Below are 24586 nucleotides of genomic sequence, written 5' to 3'. Positions count from 1 at the left end.
CTCCGGTCCCGGTGATCTAACCTGTTGATATATATTTTGTACGTAAATTAGTTTAGTACTGAGTAACTTTCGTTTTCTCGTTGTACCATCGATGGAAAAGCAAGGTATCATTGGGTGTAGAACGAAACAAATGGGACAACCCAATTAGGTCTGATCTGAAGCCACCTGTGACTTGGACTCTTCCAATTAACCTCTCGCGACAGTCGAGTGTTTGTAAAATGCCGATGTCTGCACAATATTTTTTCACCTGGCTCCACCCACAATCGATCTAGACTTGGCTATGCCAATCAGAGAGCTTGTTGCATAAATTTAAGGAATTCGATTGGTGAAGTACTTCAGTACAATACTATCAATACTTTGTTCAGTAATACAGTACTTGAAACGTTCACACCTTCCCTTCATCGGTAGTAAACCTGTGCTGTAGATTGCCGCAGTTACCCTGGCAGAGAGGCAAATGATGAAAGTCGAGTTTGAAAAAACAAAGAAATGAATGTTATTGACATCAGTAATGTTTTACAACAGATGTCTGTTATAATCTAACAACTCACCAAACTTCCAGTTAAAAAGTCCCTGACATTTCTCGAGGTTACTCGAAGTCCATTGCTTTCAAACTTCATTTACAACCAAACGCTCCAACAACTGAACGCAGATGGCCTCAGAACCACCCCTCCTTCAAAATTGTACAAAAAACCCAACGTGGTCTTGTTCATCCTCTCCTTGTAACCTTTGTCTAGTTGGATACACAGTAGTTGGCGATTTCGGCAAAGTGTACAGCTACAAGAGCTTTTCATAAACGGCTCCAAATATCGTGAAGTTTCTTCCATTAACTGGAAAGTGAATTTCAGGACGCTTATGTACCCCATGGAAAACTAGGCCAGGTAATTGTTGAAACGGTAACCAGTAAGTATTAGATTAATTAAAGTCACAAAATTCGATATAAACAGTGTTTTATCGCTGGCTCATGTAGTTATTCAATCTTATCAAAACGTATTACTACTATTCTTAGTAATGTCAAATCGCAGTTACATTCTTATTGTGATACTATTTACACGAGAAGTGACATTAATATTTATGGTCGTCTTAATTTTCTTATTTAGAAACATTGTTGGTTTGCCTGCTGGTACCGTCGTAGCTTGTTGCAAACCTTGATCTCATTTGAGACTGTGACATTGCTTGACTTGGATTGACAAAGCTTACATAATGTCGTCGATGAAGCAGACGGTGCTTACTCTTCCGAAACACCTTGCATAATTCTCTTTGTACTTTTTTAACGATCTCTCACGGTGATAATCTTTCTTTTGCTCATATGCAGATATTAACCACTCTGTGGAATTGCTACTAATCACCTTGCCGAATGTAGTCGTGGACAATAACTGCCAATTAAACCAATTAAGGTTACCTCCCCTCGTCCGTTATTATCCTCAACAACCTAAATCCATTTTTCTATCGTCTGCTACATGACCATGAAGGGTATATATTATATTGTATAAAGAGTGCCTGAACCTGGGCGTTAACTGTGAATTGTCTTTACAGTTTCACCGAGACGACTAATGTGTAGAAATGTAAGATGAGGATGTAGACTCTGTGTAATACTTGTAAAGTCCAGCCACCAAGTTATTGTTACCTGAAATCACATAACAAATTGAATCAGAATTGATTGACCTCCTCCCGCAGAAAACGCGCTTTATTAAATTTACATTGGTCCAGATGGCATTCATATTGCTCATAATGCCATCAGAAAGCAGTCCAGTTCTAAGATATCTTGTCACTATTTTCCTGAAGATTTTAGTTTGATATTAAGATTCAGTCGACATTGCGGTATTTTCTTTGTTGTTGTTGTTTGTTTGTGTTTTGTGTGTGTTTTTTTTGTAGATCATGTTTGATTCGGAAGTTCACAGATCGTTTTGCAGAAAGTTCTTGCGAGCTAGCTTTCCTAGGCAGTCACGTAAGCAGTTTGTTGAATTTTATTGGGTTTTATTTTCAACCACTTCGAATTTACATACAAATACCTAATAAAGTGCTCGCTGTGCTAGCTAAAAACACGCTGACTTATGACCCCAGAGTTACCATTGAAATTCATTTATTTTCTACAATTGTATTGCATTTTTATTTCAGCAATTGAAATACCATTATTTTATGACATCTAATTTGACAAACTAATCTAAATATTTCTACTTATTTCAATGAGATTTCTAACATGTCCCAATGAGGTTTTTTGTTTATTTTTGTTTTTGTAACAGACAAATGATCAGGAAAAATGAATTGTATTTCAATGGATTTTCAACTTAGTGTTATCGTATTTTGATAGGGATAATTATAATTATCTCAGCGCCCGTCTAGGAAGATAACGGTCGCCATGTCATCGTCGGATTTCGCCATGAAATGTATAAGATGCTCACGTATGCTTGAATGTGATATCTCTGCATTTCTTTGACATATACTAACCAAACGTCTGTTTGCTTACTTTTGTCTTCGATTTGCTTTTAAAACTCCGCGAACAAGTTGGGCGGATTGTATGTAGGAATCAGTTTGTCTTTCTGTCTGTCAGCGAGTGTCTGTAACCTAATAAGGACAACTCCTTCTACACTGCTCGATGGAATTTTATTGAAACTTGGCACCTTATAATACAGGAAAAACTTGATAGTACAGGAAAGACAATAATTTTCTAAAAGCAAACAGCAACACAGATTGTAATATAAGTATGACAAATGTATAATACAAACATGCAATACTTATACATATCCGACACCTGGGTACAATTTACCCTCTAATCAATAGATGATACTTCAAAATACAGTGTCAACAGCCAGCAAACATTATCATAAAGAAAAATAAAAGAAACAAACTGGAACAGTTCAGATATCATACAACGTAGCAGCTCCTGCTACATTTTTAATTGATTTTCGCGCCATGAACAGGTGCTTGTCATGTGATTTGATGTTGATGCTCTTCTACGAAGGAGGTAGAAATTACGTCACTTCCGTGAAAAATACTAAGATGACATCTGAAAATGAGAAGAAATACACAGATTTCCTTGTACAGGAATTCGAGGAATGGCAGAAAGATGAAGATTCAGACATTGTGTTTCTTTTAGAGGTGAATATATGTTATGACATTTGGCGTAGCGCATCTGCGCAGTGTTTAGTTCGACCATGAATATGTAAATAATGCGCTCTCCATCATCGGGTTGCAGATTAAAAAAGCATTCGACCAAAATAAGAAATAGAAAATTTGATTCATGTTAATTGACAGTACGATGAATATGCACAAACTGCAAAAATGACTCTATAGGACTATATTGGGAATAATATGTATAATTTGGGCTTATGTTGACATATACGAAGGCCGATTTTGTTGAACTCTGCAGTTCGAACATGTAAAACGTTGAGTTTTACAATTATCGCACATTCCTTATCATGCTTAATATTTTTTAGGATAATATTCTGGCTTTTAGCACTAATTATCACATTTGTATTATGCGTATACATTAAGCCTGGCATCCATATTAAATATTTGTACGTAATAGTCTATGACATATTGCACCACAGTTGTGTCATCTACATGTGTACAGAGATGTATGATATAGAGAGATAAGAAGCTAACACGAGTGGAAACTTTTATTGATTCTAGCTTTTTTTGTTTTTCTGATTACTGAGTCGTGAAGTCATTTATGTTCCCACCAAAAATATAACTTTTGGTATCTTATCTACATACATACCTATGTACCATTCACTTCTATGCACTTTGCACTGACCGGAGAGACATGTTGTCCACCAGTGATCATTTCTATAACAAAAATAATGCTAACATATTAAAGTAATGTATCACAAAACTCACATGAGTCAATAAGAAAAGTACACAGGTTTTTAATGCCATCTATTTAAAAGATTTTGTGGCTGAAAGAAGTGTGTGAGGGGCCATGAAACATTCCTTATTAACGTTGTAAGCTAATTAACTAAATCAGGTGGATATCTTAGATGCACAGTTCAATGCTTCCTAGCCATGGTGGTTTGTGTTTCTGAGGTAACTGAGAAACAGTTGGGTCTTTGCTGTCGTGGATGTATCCTTGGATAAGACACTTTACCCTAATTGCTCTAGATGGCATGTGACAGTGTGTGGTGTGAGGTAACCACCAACTACTGCAATGAGACTCTGCCTCAAAATGACCATGATTTCATGTCAAAAGTAAAATTCCTTGAAGCCAAATTTGTAGGTTCATTTAGATTGAAATTTATTAGCTCACTTGGCCATAAGGGTGCTATAGGGATACTGCGTTGTGCTTCACCTGTTGTCTGTCAACTTTTTCTACATAATAATACTAGTCATGAACAACAGAGATGATTATGACCAAATTTGGTCGGGAGCATCTTTGGGTGAGGAGAAGTTAATTTTGTATGAACAATGGGTCTCACCTCACATGGGAGGGGTGGGGCCCAATAGGGGAAAGTAGAGTAAGTTCTTTAAAATCTTACTCCTTCTGTAGAAATTATTGGATTTTAGCCAATTTAGTCCGAGGTCTCTTCGGGTGAAGAGAAATCAATTTTGCACAAACAGTCAGCCTCAGCCTTTCTGGGGTGTGAGTTGCAGGGCCCAATAGGAGAAATAGAGCAAATTCTTTAAAATTCTATTTCTTCTGTAGGAATGATTGGCTTTTGTCCAAATTTGGTGTTAATCATGTTTTGGTGAAAGGGAATTAATTTTGTATAAACAGTGGTTGTCGCTTCCTTGGTATGAGATAGGTGGGACCTAACAAGGGAAACAAGAGCAAATTATGTAGAGTCCTATTCCTCATGTAGGAATAATTGGATTTTGTCCAAATTTGGTCTGAATCATGTTTAGGTGAAGAGGAATCAATTTTGTATGAATAATTGATCTCTGGTTCCCTACCCACCCTGGGAAGGCGGGGAGGGGCTCAATACAGGAAATGTATTTGAAAACTGTTCAGATGCCAACTCCATAACCATATATAGCAATGTTGGGCATCAAGAGATCAATACGTTCATGATGTAAGAATTGGCCCAGAGGTCTGGTTCCACTCCTAGGAACTCAGTTTTGTGGTAATAACTTTGAAATAGTTGAGATCCCTACTCCAAATCTTACATAGCAATGCTGGGCATCAAGAGATAAACACATGCATGATGGTAAAAACTGGCCCTTGGGTGTGGCCCCACCCCTCTGGGTCAGGATGTGACCCCACCTCTCTGGGTCAGGGTGTGGCCCCACCTCTCCGGGTCAGGGTGTGGCCCCACCCCTCTGAGTCGGGATGTGACCCCACCTCTCTGGGTCAGGGTGTGGCCTCACCCCTCTGGGTCATATCTTTGATATTGTTGAGATACCAGCCGATAACCATATAAACTCTTACTGGTAATCAAAAGAGAAAAACAGTCATGATATAAGAATTTACCCATTGGTCTTGCCCCCATCAAAGAGGTAAAGTGACTGAGTTTTAATTTGGAGACATTTGAAATACCCAACCTATAGTCATTGCTGGGCTTTAAGATCCAGGTGAATGATACAGGCCCTATGGGCATCTTGTTATCATTTTTAATTAAAAATTGGGATATATTAGAAATCCACCTTGAGTTTTAATCAGCAGTCAACCATGAAATGCTGACATGGTGGCTCTGTAAGGACTTTTGGTGATTGACCAGTTTGATCAATGTTAAAATTGACATAAATTAAACTATTTCCTGCCACAGAACAGCTGAGTCAATCTAATGTATGTGAAACTGACTTTGTGTTCAACACAACAAGAATTAAAAGCTTTTTCATTATATTGCAAACTACAGTCCAAAGAATATCAGCGTAGATTTATAGTGGTTTTAGGCATAGTGATAAATAAACTAGGTACATGTAACATCTGTGATGTCTGATAGAGAATGAAGATAATCAGATTATTGTTCAGAAATTTTAATAGAATAATTACTGCTTCAAAACAAAATTTAGTGTCATCAGTTTGGTTTGGCCTGGAGATTTCAACAAGTCGATGTCTTTGGTAGGAACTATTACAAGGAGAATATTGGTAAATATGCTGCCTTACAGTAGCATCTTATTTTGGCAAAGTTTCATGATGACCATTTGTGATCACCTTCATCCAGTGCCATGCATCCGTAAATAATTTCACATTTTCAACTTCTTTTTAAAAAACTCCTGATCCGATTTCATTGAAATTTTACAGAAACCTTCCCTGACCTAAGATGAACCAAAATTGTTAATTATACAGTCCCGATCCCACAGGGGCCTTAGGGGGCAGGGTGGGCAGAAGGGGTCAAATTGACTTAAATTTAAAAAAAATTTCTTAACACCCAGAAATGGTAGAATCAAATGCCCTTCACAGATGCTAGTATCTTAAGGTGCTTAACAAAATTGTGAATTTCATGGCTCCAGGGTCTCACATTTGCCTGTGGAGAAGAGGTAAAGTTTACTATAGTTTTTAGAGGAAAAATAGATTTTTGAGCATAATTTGTTTTATTTCCATTGGAAATTGTTTAAAGTTGGTTAGAATTATGAGTGAGGAATAGTGGGTTGATGGTATACCCATATTGATCCTGACTGATCACCAGGGGCTGATTATCAAAAGGAGTCAAATTGACTTTAATTTCAAAAATCTTCTCGACACACAGGTATTGTAAGATCAAATACTTAGTATGTCTGAAAGCATACTCAGGTGCTTTAATTACCAAAATGAGTCTCACATTTTCTGGTGGAGATGTAGTTTTATAAAACTTCTATGTAATTTTCATCATATGTGTATAGATATAGGATGTATAGATATAGGATGTGTATATATAGGATGTGTGTTAGGATGTGTGTATATATAGGATGTGTGTATGTATATATAGGATGTGTGTATAAATAGGATGTGTGTATATATAGGAAGTATATATAGGATGTGAATATATATATAGGATGTGTGTATATATAGGATGTGTGTATATATATATAGGATGTGTGTATATATAGGATGTGTGTGTGTGTATATATAGGATGTATATATATGATGTGAATATATATATAGGATGTGTGTATATATATGTAGGATGTGTGTATATATAGGATATGTGTATATACTGGCCCATACTCTTACTATGAACATGTTCTTTATTTTCAGTACATAAAATGTATCAGAACCTATTATGATTGCCATTAAGATAACCAATAGAGTCAACTTGAAAGTTGAAAGAATTTTAATTGTGTTTTCTCTATTGAAAGAATAGGTTGTCAACTAGTGTTTTGTGAAAACAGGATTTGGTAAATATGTGTATTAAGGGATAGAGCACAGCTTATTTAGCCATGCTATTGATTTCCAGATTATTTGGTTTTGATCAATCAAGGGAGATAACTATGATTGTTTTTACTTCAGGCTACAGCGAAGGACAATGGTGAAGCATTTCTGAATCTGTTGTTGGCTTGTGAACACGAATTCAAACTCCTTGTCCCTATAGGTATGATAATTTAATATTGTGCCAGCACATGGTCAGATTTCATCACTAATTTTACATCAAGTTTCAGCTTAGCTGTATGTGAGGCCCACAAATTGAAATCCTGAAGCATATGTTAATATCATGCCTTAAACTCTCACAAAATGAGATCGTGGAGTTTTCAGATTATGGAGCTTGTGTCTTTATTATGTTTGATTTCCAAAAGGTGAGATCATTATTAGCTATTGTCGACTCCTATAAGGTCAAATTATCAAAAACTTAATATCAGCTTTATTTCTGAGTTAAAATCAAGTAAGATTTATATTGAATGTCATTATAGTTTGTTGTAAAACTGCAGTATGACTATATCTCCCTAGCAATTATACATGTGTGTCTTCTAACATCCAAGAAAAATATAAGGTTGTGTGGTCAAGAAATCTGTATATTTAATGGTATTTATTAAGAGAATAAAGCGAAAGAATTTTGACTTTATGAATATCCTTCCTTCAAAATTGTCTGAGAACTTATAAAAGGGCAGGCTACAAGCTGAAGATGAAATTTTGTATGAATGCTATACAACAAAAGTGAAGAGTGTGTTTTTTCTTTCCTTATAGTTTTTTCCCTTTTACTGCTATGATATCTGCAATCATTTAATAAATATCACTGCAAGTGCCGTTGTATCAATTGTAGGTCTTCAGTGTCAGATGACCGTTAAAACCCATGGGGCTCTAATTAGCAGTTTAACATAAGTAAAAGGCCTTTTGGGGGCAAGCTATTCCAGCTTGATGCTTAGCTGAAATATGTCACCATTCCTTCTTCTATTTAAGTTAAATTTTACAATCTTTCATCTGGCCTTTTGTTTTTCTTTGCTTTACCAGGTTATCCTGACTATGAAGATAATTTCTTTGTGGAATCTGACCCAATCATTAAGGATTGGAGCTCGGCTTTCAATGAGGTAAATATTGCTACTCCACTACACTTAATGACTGAAAAAATGAATAAATAAATGTAGCAGGTCAGTCACTGGTTTCAACAAAATGACAGGAGCATGGACAATAATTCATAGAATACATTATAAGGCCAGTAGATAGAGAATGAAGAGATAATATACTTTCTATATCTGTGGTGATGTTACGCCTGATTCATTATTGAGGAGATCTGTGTATATTACATTGTTGTATGTGTTGACAGTTCCTCCTGGATACATGCCAGAAGTTAAGTTTACGGGATGTTCTGAACAAGTAAGTATCACCTACAAGGAGATATTTATCATCCATCAACCTGTATTACAGGTATTTCTGATGGACTATTGTAAATCTCAGGCCTTGTATAACATTATTAATACTTTTTTATATATCTAGTGTGTCTCATGTAAGAGTCACAACTTGTAGACAATTTCAGACATTTTCGGGATCTTGCAAGAGTCACCATAGTCTCAGGCCATTTTGGCCTCTTTTTAGATTCACCACAGATAGGCAGCTTCTGACTTTTTGGCCACTTGTAACAAGTTTCAGACTTGTTGGTCCTGTTCACTAGAACAAGTTTCAGTCTTAGATGTCCTGTTCCCTAGAACAAGTTTCAGTCTCATTGGTCCTGTGCCCTAGAACAAGTTTCAGTCTCATTGGTCCTGTGCCCTAGAACAAGTTTCAGTCTCATTGGTCCTGTGCCCTAGAACAATTTTCAGTCTTAGATGTCCTGTTCCCTAGAACAAGTTTAAGACTTGTTGGTCCTGTTCCTAGAACAAGTTTAAGACTTGTTGGTCCTGTTCACTAGAACAAGTTTAAGACTTGTTTGTCCTGTTCCCTAGTAAAAGTTTAAGACTTGTTGGTCCTGTTCCCTAGAACAAGTTTAAGACTTGTTGGTCCTGTTCCTAGAACAAGTTTAAGACTTGTTGGTCCTGTTCCCTAGAACAAGTTTAAGACTTGTTGGTCCTGTTCACTAGAACAAGTTTAAGACTTGTTGGTCCTGTTCACTAGAACAAGTTTAAGACTTGTTGGTCCTGTTCCTAGAACAAGTTTAAGACTTGTTTGTCCTGTTCCCTAGAACAAGTTTAAGACTTGTTGGTCCTGTTCCCTAGAACAAGTTTAAGACTTGTTTGTCTTGTTCCCTAGAACAAGTTTAAGACTTGTTGGTCCTGTTCCTAGAACAAGTTTAAGACTTGTTGGTCCTGTTCCTAGAACAAGTTTAAGACTTGTTTGTCCTGTTCCCTAGAACAAGTTTAAGACTTGTTGGTCCTGTTCCCTAGAACAAGTTTAAGACTTGTTGGTCCTGTTCCTAGAACAAGTTTAAGACTTGTTGGTCCTGTTCCCTAGAACAAGTTTAAGACTTGTTGGTCCTGTTCCCTAGAACAAGTTTAAGACTTGTTTGTCTTGTTCACTACAATCTCTGATCAGTGTCTAATGCAGCATGAACAACAGTTTATTCCAGTTCAAAATAGAATTTTATCTCTGTGTTCCATGTTTGTTGGTGTCTGGATATGAATGTGTCGGCGTGTTCCACGTTTCTGAGGTCTTGTGAACTTCATTTTTACAGAGCTGTGAGTCTACACATGGAGGAGAAATGTCGTGGTAACAATAGCCCAGTCTCATCAGAGGTAAGTGTTCAATATTGTTGGTATTAAAAAACTGAAATGAGTGTTCAGGTTTTCTTTGAAAATTTCAAAGTGATTGAACCTGCTTTTGTAATGAGTAGTGAGTTCACTGTCTGAAGGGTAAGTAAGCTAATGAGTAGGTCATCCATCTGTCTGGTTTTCATCAGTTGTCTTTCTTACCTTAACTTGTTAAGGTCAGGGATGTCAGTTGGACACACTGGCCACTGAGGTTAAGGTCAGGGATGTCAGTTGGAGACACTGGCCACTGAGGTTAAGTTCAGGGATGTCAGTTGGAGACACTGGCCACTGAGGTTAAGGTCAGGGATGTCAGTTGGAGACACTGGCCACTGAGGTTAAGGTCAGGGATGTCAGTTGGAGACACTGGCCACTGAGATTAAGTTCAGGGATGTCAGTTGGAGACACTGGCCACTGAGGTTAAGGTCAGGGATGTCAGTTGGAGACACTGGCCACTGAGGTTAAGGTCAGGGATGTCAGTTGGAGACACTGGCCACTGAGGGTAAGGTCAGGGATGTCAGTTGGAGACACTGGCCACTGAGGTTAAGGTCAGGGATGTCAGTTGGAGACACTGATCACTGAGGTTAAGGTCAGGGATGTCAGTTGGAGACACTGGCCACTGAGGTTAAGGTCAGGGATGTCAGTTGGAGACACTGATCACTGAGGTTAAGGTCAGGGATGTCAGTTGGAGACACTGGCCACTTTGGTTAAGGTCAGGGATGTCCATTAGAGACACTTACCACTGAGGTTAAAGGTGATATATCCAAATTATATGCCCATGGCTTGTGTCCCTCTTGGAAGAAAGTTTAGTTATAAAATTCGTTCAAATGAATGACCTTCACCCACCCTGTGGATCAAAGTGGTCAGATGTATCCAAATCTTAAAACAAATGTGAAAGAAAGACCAAGATTTGTGCTATGTTCATGTATGATACTAAAGAGAAACGTATTAACATTTGAATAAATGCGCTTAGTGCTTGTCAATAAAGTGTTCTCTTCAAAATGAAGTTGTAGAACATGACTGAGAAAAATCTATATGGCATCTTGCTAAGTTCATTAAGATTAATTCCGGAACATTTCTGGTTTGATTTTAATCATTTGATTATTTGCCTGCATTTGTTGTCCAGACAGACTCCAGGATTAATATCCATAGTCACAGGTTCTCTTGGAGAATACATTTGAATAGAGCAGTTTTCAAATGTCTTGATAAAACTTGTAGTCTGTCGTGTTTTTATTAGACCCTTCGGTCTATACTTGTTACAGTTACCTACTGCTTACCAAAACTACCACCTGCATGATTGAAATCAGCTTCATAGTAAAATTTTATTCCAAGTAGAAAATATAACCCTTCTCCCTACTGAAAGTTTTTTTGTAGTCATATGACTGTTAAGGCCTGTGGACCTATTGTTTTATTATTACCTTTATTTTGTTCTGAAAACACATTTATTTTTTCTTGCACAGGAGGAATTCAGTGATGAAGCGAGAATGGAAGAAGATGATGAAGAGGTGAAACATGTATAAATCTGCTTTTTGTTAGATCACTCTCACCAGATGCCTTTTTCCCCATTTTTATAAGGTCATCAGTGACAAAGTCTCATTTTATCTATTATACTTGCCTTTTTATAAGGTCACCAGTGACAAAGGCTCAGTTTAACAATTGTACTTGCCTTTTTATAAGGTCACCAGTGACAAAGTCTCAGTTTATCAATTGTACTTGCCTTTTTATAAGGTCACCAGTGACAAAGGCTCAGTTTATCAATTGTACTTGCCTTTTTATAAGGTCACCAGTGACAAAGGCTCAGTTTATCAATTGTACTTGCCTTTTTCTGTCCTGCCTCATGCATCGTTCATTGTACTTCTGTAAACAATGGACATTTTTTTACCACTTTGCCAAATCATTTGAACCGATAATTTTGCAGAAACCTTCCCCAACCAGAGGTAGCTGAGAAACAGGAATACTCTTGGCCCTGCTTCTTAAACTGACTAAAATTTCTAAAAAAGATCTTCTTGTGAAGATCAGACATAGTAGAATGAAATTGATTTTTAAAAAAAATTCTAATATGGTGCTTTATCAAATGTTGAATGTCATAACACAAGGATTTCACATTATTCCTTAGAAAGATGAAAAAGTTTATTATAGGAAAACTTTTAACTCCATGACAAACACTATTAAAACTTGAACATTTTTAGTAACAGTACAGTTTATATTGATGCTGACTGATACCCAGACTCTAGGGGTGGGGCCAAAAGGTGGTGTTTTTATTGCTGAGATTTCAAAATTTGTTTTCCTTCTTTTTTCTTTGACTTAGATTTGAAGAATTGAATCATTTCTGTTGATGGTGTGAGTTCTATGACTAGGTTTGGTATCTCCACCGGAGGGCAACATTTACTATAGTTATAGGACATTCTGTAGAACTTCTATTGATGGTGTGAGTTCTATGACTAGGGTTGGTATCTCCACCGGAGGGCAACATTTACTATAGTTATAGGACATTCTGTAGAACTTCTATTGATGGTGTGAGTTCTATGACTAGGGTTGGTATCTCCACCGGAGGGCAACATTTACTATAGTTATAGGACATTCTGTTGAATTTCTATTGGAAATCATAAAAATTTGATTAGAAATATTATCATAGGACATATTAACAGGTTAATGTTGTGGATATTTGCCTGTTCACACTATTTCAACCTTAGTGTATGTAGGATTATAGTACAGCCGAGAAAGTTGGTCCATTCCTGACCATCTTGTCACACTATTTCAACCTTAGTGTACCTAGGATTATAGTACAGCTGAAAAAGTTGGTAAATTCTGCACTATCTCCCACACTATGTAATGGTATGTTAGTGCAAGTTTGCTCCATTCTGGTCATTTGTTAGATAAAGTTGATTGTGTATCCATCAAAACCTTACACTCTAGTCTTCTACTGGTTGTGTTATAAGATGAAGGTGACCATGTAGTCATTGAAACGTCACACTCTAATCTTCTACTGGTTGTGTTTATAAGATGAAGGTGACTGTGTAGTCATTGAAATGTCACACTCTAATCTTCTACTGGTTGTGTTATAAGATGAAGGTGACCGTGTAGTCATTGAAACATCACACCCTAATCTTCTACTGGTTGTGTTATAAGAACTACTATTTTATTAACATTACAAACCTGAAAAAAAATGTTCCAAAATATTACAGTTTAGTTATTTCTGAGTGTATTCATCAGTCCCACAATATCATGCTTGTTGTACAAGATACAAGACATTTTTTTTCTGTCGTATACAATGAAACATGTAACGTTAGCTGAGAAGAGCTATTATTACGACAAACATATAAAAATAAACAGCTGTGAATGTTTTAAGCATTTAACCACCAGGAACCTATTTATAATGTGAAATAATTGATGTTTGTTATCAGTATTTCACAATAATTGTTGAAGGAATTTTTCTTCAAACTTTGAGGACATGTATTTCCTAAACCAGACCAGTGTTTTAAGGATCAGTGTATGATTGAGCTACTACATGTTGTTTTGGTGATATTTGTGATGAACTAAGATTTTACCAGTGGTTACAATTTTTGTATCTTTTTTTTTTCTTTCAAAATACAGGAGATGATCTTGGCTGATGATGATGCCTTTACAACAGAATGGGATTTACACCTGGCACGGAAAAAGGTTCAATTTAAAAAATGACCCAAATATCTCAGTAATATTTATAAATAACCCAAATCTTTGTGATAGTTAAAAATAACCCAAATCTCTCAGTAATATTTATAAATAACCCAAATCTTTGTGATAGTTAAAAATAACCCAAATCTCTCAGTCTTATTTATAAATAACCCAAATCTTTGTGATAGTTAAAAATAATCCAAATCTCTCAGTCTTATTTATAAATAACCCAAATGTCAGTGATAGTTAAAAATAACCCAAATCTCTCAGTCTTATTTATAAATAACCCAAATCTTTGTGATAGTTAAAAATAACCCAAATCTCTCAGTTATATATTCTATATTTATAAATAACCCAAATCTCAGTGATAGTTAAAAATAACCCAAATCTCTCAGTCTCTCTCAGTATTTATAAATAACCCAAATCTTAGTGATAGTTAAAAATAACCCAAATCTCTCAGTCTTATTTATAAATAACCCAAATCTCAGTGATAGTTAAAAATAACCCAAATCTCTCAAACCTAAATATTTATAAATAACCCAAATCTCTCAGTGATAGTTAAAAATAACCCAAATCTCTCTCAGTCTTATTTATAAATAACCCAAATCTCAGTGATAGTTAAAAATAACCCAAATCTCTCTCTCAGTCTTATTTATAAATAACCCAAATCTCAGTGATAGTTAAAAATGACCCAAATCTCTCAGTCTTATTTATAAATAACCCAAATCTCAGTGATAGTTAAAAATAACCCAAATCACTCAGTCTTATTTATAAATAACCCAAATGTCAGTGATAGTTAAAAATAACCCAAATCTCTCAGTCTTATTTATAAATAACCCAAATCTCTCAGTCTTATTTATAAATAACCCAAATCTCAGTGATAGTTAAAAATAACCCAAATCTCTCAGTCTTATTTATAAATAACCCAAATCTCAGTGATAGTTAAAAATAACCCAAATCTCTCAGTCTTATTTATAAATAACCCAAATGTCAGTGATAGTTAAAAATAACCCAAATCTCTCAGTCTTATTTATAAATAACCCAAATCTCTCAGTAATAGTTTTAAAAAACCCAAATCTCTCAATAATAGTTATAAATAACTCAAATCTCTCAGATATAAATAACCCAAATCTCTGTTATAGTTATAATAAACCTAAATCATTCAGCAATTATAAATAACCCAAATCTCTCTCAGTGATAGTTAAAAATAACCCAAATCTCTCAGTCTTATTTATAAATAACCCAAATGTCAGTGATAGTTAAAAATAACCCAAATCTCTCAGTCTTATTTATAAATAACCCAAATCTCTCAGTGATAGTTAAAAAAATCTCTCAACCCAAATCTCTCAGTCTTATTTATAAAATAACCCAAATCTCTCAGTAATAGTTATAAATAACCCAAATCTCTCAGATATAAATAACCCAAATCTCTGTTATAGTTATAATAAACCTAAATCTCTCAGCAATAGATATAAATAACCCAAATCTCTCAGTAATATTTAAAGATAACCGAAATCTCTTTGATAGTTATTAATAACCCAAATCTCTCAGTAATATTTAAAGATAACCGAAATCTCTTTGATAGTTATTAATAACCCAAATCTCTCAGTAATAGTTATAAGTAACCTAAATCTCTCAGCAATAGATATAAATAACCCAAATCTCTTAGTAATTGTTATAAAAAAACCCAGATCTCTCAATAATAGTTATTGATAACTAAAATTTCTCAGATATAAGTAACCCAAATCTCTTACTTACAGTTATAAATAACTTAATCTATGATTTGCTGAAAGTTCAAATTGTTGCCCTAGTGTTGTCTAGTTCATGGTGTCATATACATGGGGATGTCACCAAAGAGAAAGAGTGAAAATATCATTGATATCTTATAGCAGTGTCTAGCACTTATTGGTTATTTGATATAAACAGGATCTTCCATCAGTCTCCATGTCTTAGGAGATTTATGAACAAATCTTTAATCTTATGTCAAATTCTAAGACTTCATTCAGAAGAATGAAACTTAATATAAGACCCTGCATTTTCCTGTATCTTTATGATGAATTCAACTGTTGGTTAAACTACAAGTAATTTAAAACTTTGCACCAGATTAAAATTTACTTGAAATGTTTTATGTTAATTCAACAATCTTAGAAACTCATTCACTGAATTCTAAAATCATTTGATCCCAGCACCCTATAACACATTGGTTGTGGTTTCTCCTGTATCGTACATTATATGTGACTGTAATCCTAGCATCCAGCACCAATCATGAGGTAATTGCTGTTTTATTGTTGGACTTGAAAATAAATGGCGTTTTGAAAAGGAAAACACTGTTTAGAATGTGTATTACTACCTAGATATTCATGACATTACAAGTTAACTGTGTAGTTGTGGTACTTGCATGCTTAGCACTGAAATACCCAAAATATAATCATGTTTTAAACAACCTTTTTTATGTTAAGTAATCTGAATTAAGACACAGGTAACATGTAGGATATCTTTGGTGTTAAAATTGCTGGTAATTTGCGTTTTAGAAACGATGGGCCCAGAAGGAAGCTCAGATCAGACAGGAGATGGAGCAAGCTAGCACTTCCCCAGGTAGGTCAGACTAACACTTCCCCAGGTAAGTCAGGCTAACACTTCCCCAGGTAAGTCAGACTAACACTTCCCCAGGTAAGTCAGGCTAACACTTCCTCAGGTAAGTCAGACTAACACTTCCCCAGGTAAGTCAGGCTAACACTTCCCCAGGTAAGTCAGGCTAACACTTCCTCAGGTAAGTCAGACTAACACTTCCCCAGGTAAGTCAGGCTAACACTTCCCCAGGTAAGTCAGACTAACACTTCCCCAGGTAAGTCAGACTAACACATCCCCAGGTAAGTCAGGCTAACACTTCTCCTGGTAAGTCAGACTAGCACTTCCCTAGGTAAGTCAGACTAACACTTCCCGTGGTAAGTCAGACTAACACTTCCCCAGGTAAGTCAGACTAACACTTCCCCAGGTAAGTCAGGCTAACACTTCCAGGGGTAAGTATACCTATAACCCCCAGTAATACAGCTGTCTTATCAAAAGGTATTTAGTATACATAACCCTCAGTAATACAGCTGTCTTACCACAAGGTATTTAGTATACATAACCCCCAGTAATATCACTGTCTTACCACAAGGTATTTAGTATACATAACCCCCAGTAATACAGCTGTCTTACCACAAGGTATTTAGTATACATAACCCCCAGTAATACCACTGTCTTACCACAAGGTATTTAGTATACATAACCCCCAGTAATACAGCTGTCTTACCACAAGGTATTTAGTATACATAACCCCCAGTAATACAGCTGTCTTACCACAAGGTATTTAGTATACATAACCCCCAGTAATACAGCTGTCTTACCACAAGATATTTAGTATACATAACCCCCAGTAATACAGCTGTCTTACCACAAGGTATTTAGTATACATAACCCCCAGTAATACAGCTGTCTTACCACAAGGTATTTAGTATACATACCCCCCAGTAATACAGCTGTCTTACCACAAGGTATCATATTTAATATACATCACCCCTCTAATACATATTTCTTACAGCTGTTTCTATTTTTGATAAACAGCTGGTGCTACGATGGGTCCTAGTATGGACAAGAAAACATCCAAACAGATCTTCACCAGTAATGCTGCGGCAGGCATTCTCACTAATGACCTCGTCAAGATCATGGAGGGTGAACAGGTAAGATAACGATGCTCTATTAAATTGGTGGACTAAGGGTGAATAGTTTGTGAATTGATATTGGTGGACTAAGGGTGAATAGTTTGTGAGTTGATATTAATGGACTAAGGGTGAATAGTTTGTGAGTTGATATTGGTGGACTAAGGGTGAATAGTTTGTGAGTTGATATTGATGGACTAAGGGTGAATAGTTTGTATAGATTGTTGTTGGAGAGCATGAGTTGATATTGGTGGACTAAGGGTGAATAGTTTGTGAGTTGATATTGGTGGACTACGGGTGAATAGTTTGTATAGATATTTGTTGGAGAGCATGAGTTGATATTGGTGGACTAAGGGTGAATAGTTTATGAGTTGATATTGGTGGACTAAGGGTGAATAGTTTGTGAGTTGATATTGGTGGACTAAGGGTGAATAGTTTGTGTAGATATTTGTTTGTGAGTTGATATTGGTGGTCTAAGGGTGAATAGTTTGTGTAGATATTTGTTTGTGAGTTGATATTGGTGGACTAAGGGTGAATAGTTTGTATAGATATTTGTTTGTGAGTTGATATTGGTGGACTAAGGGTGAATAGTTTGTGTAGATATTTGTTTGTGAGTTGATATTGGTGGTCTAAGGGTGAATAGTTTGTGTAGATATTTGTTCGTGAGTTGATATTGGTGGACTAAGGGTGAATAGTTTGTGAGTTGATATTGGTGGTCTAAGGGTGAATAGTTTGTGAGTTGATATTGGTGGTCTAAGGGTGAATAGTTTGTGTAGATATTTGTTTGTGAGTTGATATTGGTGGTCTAAGGGTGAATAGTTTGTGTAGATATTTGTTTGTGAGTTGATATTGGTGGTCTAAGGGTGAATAGTTTGTGAGTTGATATTTGTTTGTGAGTTGATATTGGTGGTCTAAGGGTGAATAGTTTGTGTAGATATTTGTATGTGAGTTGATATTGGTGGTCTAAGGGTGAATAGTTTGTGTAGATATTTGTTTGTGAGTTGATATTGGTGGACTAAGGGTGAATAGTTTGTGTAGATATTTGTTTGTGAGTTGATATTGGTGGTCTAAGGGTGAATAGTTTGTGAGTTGATATTGGTGGTCTAAGGGTGAATAGTTTGTGTAGATATTTGTTTGTGAGTTGATATTGGTGGTCTAAGGGTGAATAGTTTGTGTAGATATTTGTTTGTGAGTTGATATTGAAAGTTACTTTATTTTATGATTAATTAGTGTAAGCACACAGTATATAGGTTACAAGCTGTGTCAGATAGATTAATCTATACAAAACATGTTGTTACATTGAAGTATTAAAACACCTACCAGTTACCCTTCCTTTGATCATTCTTTCTCCAAGGAAGTTGGATTCACAGCCGAGCCAATTGATGATAATATCTATAATTGGAGGGTGAAGATCTTCAATTTTGCAGAAAGGTAACACATGACCTTCTAAGTAAAGGTTACACTTGACCAACGTATTCAAGGTAACACTTGACGTACTTTGTAAAGTAAAACTTGACCTATTTAGTAAAGGTAACACATGAACTTCTAAGTAAAAGCAACACTTGCCCTACTTAGTAAAGGTAACACTTGACCGACGTATTCAAGGAAACACATGACCTACTTAGTGAAGGTAAAAACTTGACTTATTTAATAAAGGTAACACTTGACCTACTTGTTAAAGGTAGCACTTGACCTACTTAGTAAAGGTAACACTTGACCTACTTAGTAAAGGTAACACTTGACCTACGTATTAAAGTTAACACTTGACCTACTTAGTAAAGGTAACACTTGACATACTTATCAAAAGTAACACTTGTCCTACATATTACAGGTAACACTTGACCTACTTAGTAAAGGTAACACTTGACATACTTAGCAAAGGTAACACTTGACCTACTTCTAGTAAAGGTTACACTTGACCAACGTATTAAAGGTAACACTTGACCTACTTTGTAAAGTAACACTTGACCTATTTAGTAAAGGTAACACATGAACTTCTTATAAAAGTAACACTTGTCCTACATATTACAGGTAACACTTGACCTACTTAGTAAAGGTAACACTTGACATACTTAGCAAAGGTAACACTTGACCTACTTAGTAATAGGAACACTTGACCTACTTAGTAAAGGTAACACTTGACCCACTTCTTAAAGGTAACACTTGACCTACTTAGTAAAGGTAACACTTTAAATCTTCAAATGAAGTATTAATTTCACACATACATGTCTTGAAATATAAATGAAGTATGAATTTCACTCAAAATATTTTGACATTTAAATGAAGTGTTAATTTCATGCATACATATATTGACATTTAAATGAAATGTTAATTTCTTATAGACGTACCTTGAATTGTAAATTAAGTTTTGCTTTCATGCACCAGTATTTGAAAGTGTATATAATGTATTTTTATACCCAGAAATGTTGTTGGGTTGATTACAGCAAATAAGAGTTTTTCTCATCATCTTGAAATGATATGTTGGTGTCTCTCTAATTTCTTTAAGTGATTTAGCGAATGACCTGAGAGAAATTAAGGAGAAGTTTGGGTACAACTACATTGAACTGGAAATGGTAAGTGATACTGACGGATAAAGTACATGAAGCATAAAGTTTAATGGTTTTAGAATTGTAAAATATGAAATATTTGTTTGTGTAAAAACACTTACTAAGAAGAAACACTTTGATTTGTAATTGGCCTAATGATGTATTTTGTTTGCAGACCTTCGAGATTGACCTTTATCCATTTTACCCTCCACTCGTCAAGGTCATGAGACCAAGGTTACAGGTAAGTGGAAAACATTTATCAGGTAATCTGATCTGAAAGATCACTGTGACCTATAACTATCATGTTTTGTCTTGTCGTCGTGGGTAATCTTTCCATTCAAATGACTTCTTCTTAATAACCAAAGGGCCCAGGCTTCTGTTATATGGCCTGTAGCATGAAGGGATAAACGGTTACCAAGTTTATAAAATTGAATGACCTTGACCTGCTTTCAAGGTGACAGGGGTGACATATGTCAGAAATCTTTAGATAACTATCTCAATAACTAAGAGGCCTATGGTGCTAATCTTTGACCTGTTGCATGCAGTGATGAAGTTTGTTCATATTATTGACATTAACCTAATTACAAGGTCACAGGCATCAAATGTGCTGAAATCTCCAAACCACTTCTTGGCAATAACCGAAAGGTCCAGGCTGTTAATATTGGTTATTTGACATAATTTGATAAAGGGTTACCAAATTTATTCAAATGATTGACCTTGACAAGGTCGCTGGGGTCAAATGAGTTGATAATTGTTACAGGGAATGACTTACATGTAAATCTTTTCACACTGAATTACAGGGTTCCATGTTACAGGAAGTGAATTACATGTTACTCATGTCTCATTAATTTACAGGGTTCTATGATGCAGAGAGTGACAAACATGGAGCTGCTAAAACTTTCCTATTGGTGTCCAACAAAGGACATGAAAACTGTTATACAGGAGATCAAAACCTTCCTTCAACAATGGGCAAGGTAAGTAGAACTATGGGCTAGGTAAGTGTAGAACTATGGGCAAGGTAAGTGTAGAACTATGGGCTAGGTAAGTAGAACTATGGGCTAGGTAAGTGTAGAACTATGGGCAAGGTAAGTGTAGAACTATGGGCTAGGTAAGTAGAACTATGGGCTAGGTAAGTGTAGAACTATGGGCAAGGTAAGTGTAGAACTATGGCAAGGTAAGTGTAGAACTATGGGCAAGGTAAGTAGAACTATGGGCAAGGTAAGTGTAGAACTATGGCAAGGTAAGTGTAGAACTATGGGCAAGGTAAGTAGAACTATGGGCAAGGTAAGTGTAGAACTATGGCAAGGTAAGTGTAGAACTATGGGCTAGGTAAGTGTAGAACTATGGGCTAGGTAAGTGTAGAAATATGGGCTTGGTAAGTGTAGAACTATGGGCTAGGTAAGTGTAGAACTATGGGCTAGGTAAGTGTAGAACTATGGGCTAGGTAAGTGTAGAACTATGGGCTAGGTAAGTGTAGAACTATGGGCTAGGTAAGTGTAGAATTATGGTCTAGGTAAGTGTAGAAATATGGGCTAGGTAAGTGTAGAACTATGGGCTAGGTAAGTGTAGAAATATGGGCTAGGTAAGTGTAGAACTATGGGCTAGGTAAGTGTAGACCTATGGGCTAGGTAAGTGTAGACCTATGGGCTAGGTAAGTGTAGAGTAATGGGCTAGGTAAGTGTAGAACTATGGGCTAGGTAAGTGTAGAACTATGGGCTAGGTAAGTGTAGAACTATGGGCTAGGTAAGTGTAGAACTATGGGCTAGGTAAGTGTAGAACTATGGGCTAGGTAAGTGTAGAACTATGGGCAAGGTAAGTGTAGAACTATGGCGTAGGTAAGTGTAGAACTGCGGGCAAGGTAAGTGTAGAACTATGGGCTAGATAAGTGTAGAACTATGGGCTAGGTAAGTGTAGAGTATTGGGCTTGGTAAGTGTAGAACTATGGGCTAGGTAAGTGTAGAACTATGGGCTAGGTAAGTGTAGAACTATGGCCTAGGTAAGTGTAGAGTATTGGGCTTGGTAAGTGTAGAACTATGGGCTAGGTAAGTGTAGAACTATGGGCTCGGTAAGTGTAGAACTATGGCTTAGGTAAGTGTAGAACTATGGGCTAGGTAAGTGTAGAACTGTGGGCTAGGTAAGTGTAGAAATATGGGCTAGGTAAGTGTAGAAATATGGGCTAGGTAAGTGTAGAAATATGGGCTAGGTAAGTGTAGAACTATGGGCTAGGTAAGTGTAGAAATATGGGCTAGGTAAGTGTAGAACTATGGGCTAGGTAAGTGTAGAACTATGGGCTAGGTAAGTGTAGAGTAATGGGCTAGGTAAGTGTAGAACTATGGGCTAGGTAAGTGTAGAGTAATGGGCTAGGTAAGTGTAGAACTATGGGCTAGGTAAGTGTAGAACTAAGGGCTAGGTAAGTGTAGAACTATGGGCTAGGTAAGTGTAGAGTAATGGGCTAGGTAAGTGTAGAACTTTGGGCTAGGTAAGTGTAGAGTAATGGGCTAGGTAAGTGTAGAACTATGGGCTAGGTAAGTGTAGAACTATGGGCTAGGTAAGTGTAGAACTATGGGCTAGGTAAGTGTAGAACTATGGGCTAGGTAAGTGTAGAACTATGGGCTAGGTAAGTGTAGAAATATGGGCTAGGTAAGTGTAGAACTATGGGCTAGGTAAGTGTAGAACTATGGGCTAGGTAAGTGTAGAACTAAGGGCTAGGTAAGTGTAGAACTATGGGCTAGGTAAGTGTAGAACTATGGGCTAGGTAAGTGTAGAGTAATGGGCTAGGTAAGTGTAGAACTATGGGCTAGGTAAGTGTAGAACTATGGGCTAGGTAAGTGTAGAAATATGGGCTAGGTAAGTGTAGAACTATGGGCTAGGTAAGTGTAGAACTATGGGCTAGGTAAGTGTAGAAATATGGGCTAGGGAAGTGTAGAAATATGGGCTACATAAGTGTAGAACAATGGGCTAGGTAAATGTAGAACTGTGGGCTAGGTAAGTGTAGAACTATGGGCTAGGTAAGTGTAGAACTATGGGCTAGGTAAGTGTAGAATAATGGTCTAGGTATGTGTAGAACTATGGGGGGCTAGGTAAGTGTAGAACTATGGGCTAGGTAAGTGTAGAACTATGGGCAAGGTAAGTGTAGAACTATGGGCAATTGATGGAGGGGAAGGGAGTAGAAAGGGTGGGAGGGTTATAATTGGGGACTTTATGAAGGGGGTTTAAAGGGATAGGAGAATTTTTATAAGGACTTGATGGAGTGTAGAAGATGGTAGAGATGATGTTAACTTTCCAACTCTTTTCAACGTCTAAGTGGTGTAACTGTGTATTTACAGACTTGAAGTGGACAGTGAAAGGAATGATCTAAAACGATATCCTCATGGAGCATACTTAGAAATGGAGCACCACCTTCTTACTCTGGCCTTGGTAACTATACTGTTAACTGAAATAAACATAAAGCTATGTTAATAAAAGATATTTTCACTCTCAATTAAACGTTAGACTTTGATGAGTTGTTTCAGAGAGCTATTTCTTAAAATATGAAAATGGAGATGCATTATGTTATTTAAAGTTATGCAGCTCCATTGATTCAGCATGGGCTTAGATCTCGATTTAAAAAATCTTCATGATAAATAGTCAAGCCTGCGTACCTGCTGTACCAGTATAAAGAGTTTGAAAGGACATGATGGGTGTTTTGTCGTAGATCATCATGATATTATAAATACACATCATGTTGTACAATTGTTTTACCAGGTTAGTGAGGTTGTGCCCCGTGTAAACCAGCGATACCAGCTAAATGTAGATGGACTGAAGACCTCCCCTGTTTCTATGGTAGGTCACAGTAATCTAGCTTACACCCTGACATTGATGACTGAGATAATCTGAGTGTAAATATTGAAATTGTGAAAGTTAGACACAATTGCCAAAACTTTTTAGCCCACCATAAATTGCCTGCACCTATTATCCATCATTCCATCCATCTTTAAACAATACTTGTTATCACTTTTCTGGAGAAAACCATAATAGATCATTCTCATATTACATATGTAGGTGCCACTTGGTCTTCAGATGTGCAGTCTGTATTTGAACTGATTGGAAAAATTAAATGGCTGGCAGGTAGCCATCTTGGATTTCTAAAGTAATAGTTTTTATTGCTTTTCTGGAAAAATATTGATAGAGCATTCCAAAGTTTCAGGTGCAAGTTTCTCTTGGTCTCAGGTTGTGCAATTTTTATTTTGGACTGATCAGAAAAAAATATGGCCGACAGTCAACCATCTTGGATTTGACATTTAGTGATTATTAATGCCATTTCTTCTGAGGAATTTTACAATTTCATATAATTAAGAGCAAAACAGGTTCTCTTGTTCAATAATGCTCTTTCTTTCATTTCAGAATGAGAAGAAACTGGCTAAGAATGAGCTGGAATACTGGGCTAAGGGTATTGGTTATGGGCATCAGTTTCGGCCAGGTAAGTCCTGTTATATCCTATGACTGAAACAGTTCAGATGGTCTGGAATTTTTCCACTATACACGAAGGCACATGTATCGGATGTTGGACCTGATATATGTAAAACTCAAAATGCGCAGTTTCAGAATGACCCTACTTTATGCTGAAATTTTAAAAACTACTCGCATTCATTAGTTACACAATGGCCACCTCAAAAAATG

General features: G+C 36.4%; 1 protein-coding gene across 1 annotated transcript in view; it reads left to right on the top strand.

Moving 5' to 3' along the window:
- Positions 1–2997: 2997 nt before the first annotated feature.
- LOC132558258 (baculoviral IAP repeat-containing protein 6-like) overlaps positions 2998–24586 on the top strand; it is a 36414-nt gene continuing 14825 nt past the window's right edge. The window contains exons 1-16 of the mRNA XM_060222802.1: positions 2998–3096; positions 7364–7445; positions 8300–8376; positions 8613–8662; positions 9954–10014; positions 11487–11531; positions 13621–13686; positions 16212–16275; positions 17287–17402; positions 18736–18812; positions 19888–19954; positions 20103–20168; positions 20783–20901; positions 23254–23344; positions 23672–23749; positions 24311–24386. Of these exons, the coding sequence (XP_060078785.1) occupies positions 2998–3096; positions 7364–7445; positions 8300–8376; positions 8613–8662; positions 9954–10014; positions 11487–11531; positions 13621–13686; positions 16212–16275; positions 17287–17402; positions 18736–18812; positions 19888–19954; positions 20103–20168; positions 20783–20901; positions 23254–23344; positions 23672–23749; positions 24311–24386 (1234 nt within the window). The remainder of the gene's footprint in view (positions 3097–7363; positions 7446–8299; positions 8377–8612; positions 8663–9953; positions 10015–11486; positions 11532–13620; positions 13687–16211; positions 16276–17286; positions 17403–18735; positions 18813–19887; positions 19955–20102; positions 20169–20782; positions 20902–23253; positions 23345–23671; positions 23750–24310; positions 24387–24586) is intronic.

This window comes from Ylistrum balloti, unplaced genomic scaffold, assembly GCF_031769215.1.
Source record: "Ylistrum balloti isolate Yb309-2 unplaced genomic scaffold, AGI_CSIRO_Ybal_v1 Utg370776, whole genome shotgun sequence".
NCBI classification, from domain to species: Eukaryota; Metazoa; Mollusca; class Bivalvia; order Pectinida; family Pectinidae; genus Ylistrum; species Ylistrum balloti.
This window is presented reverse-complemented; position numbering and strand designations above follow the sequence as displayed.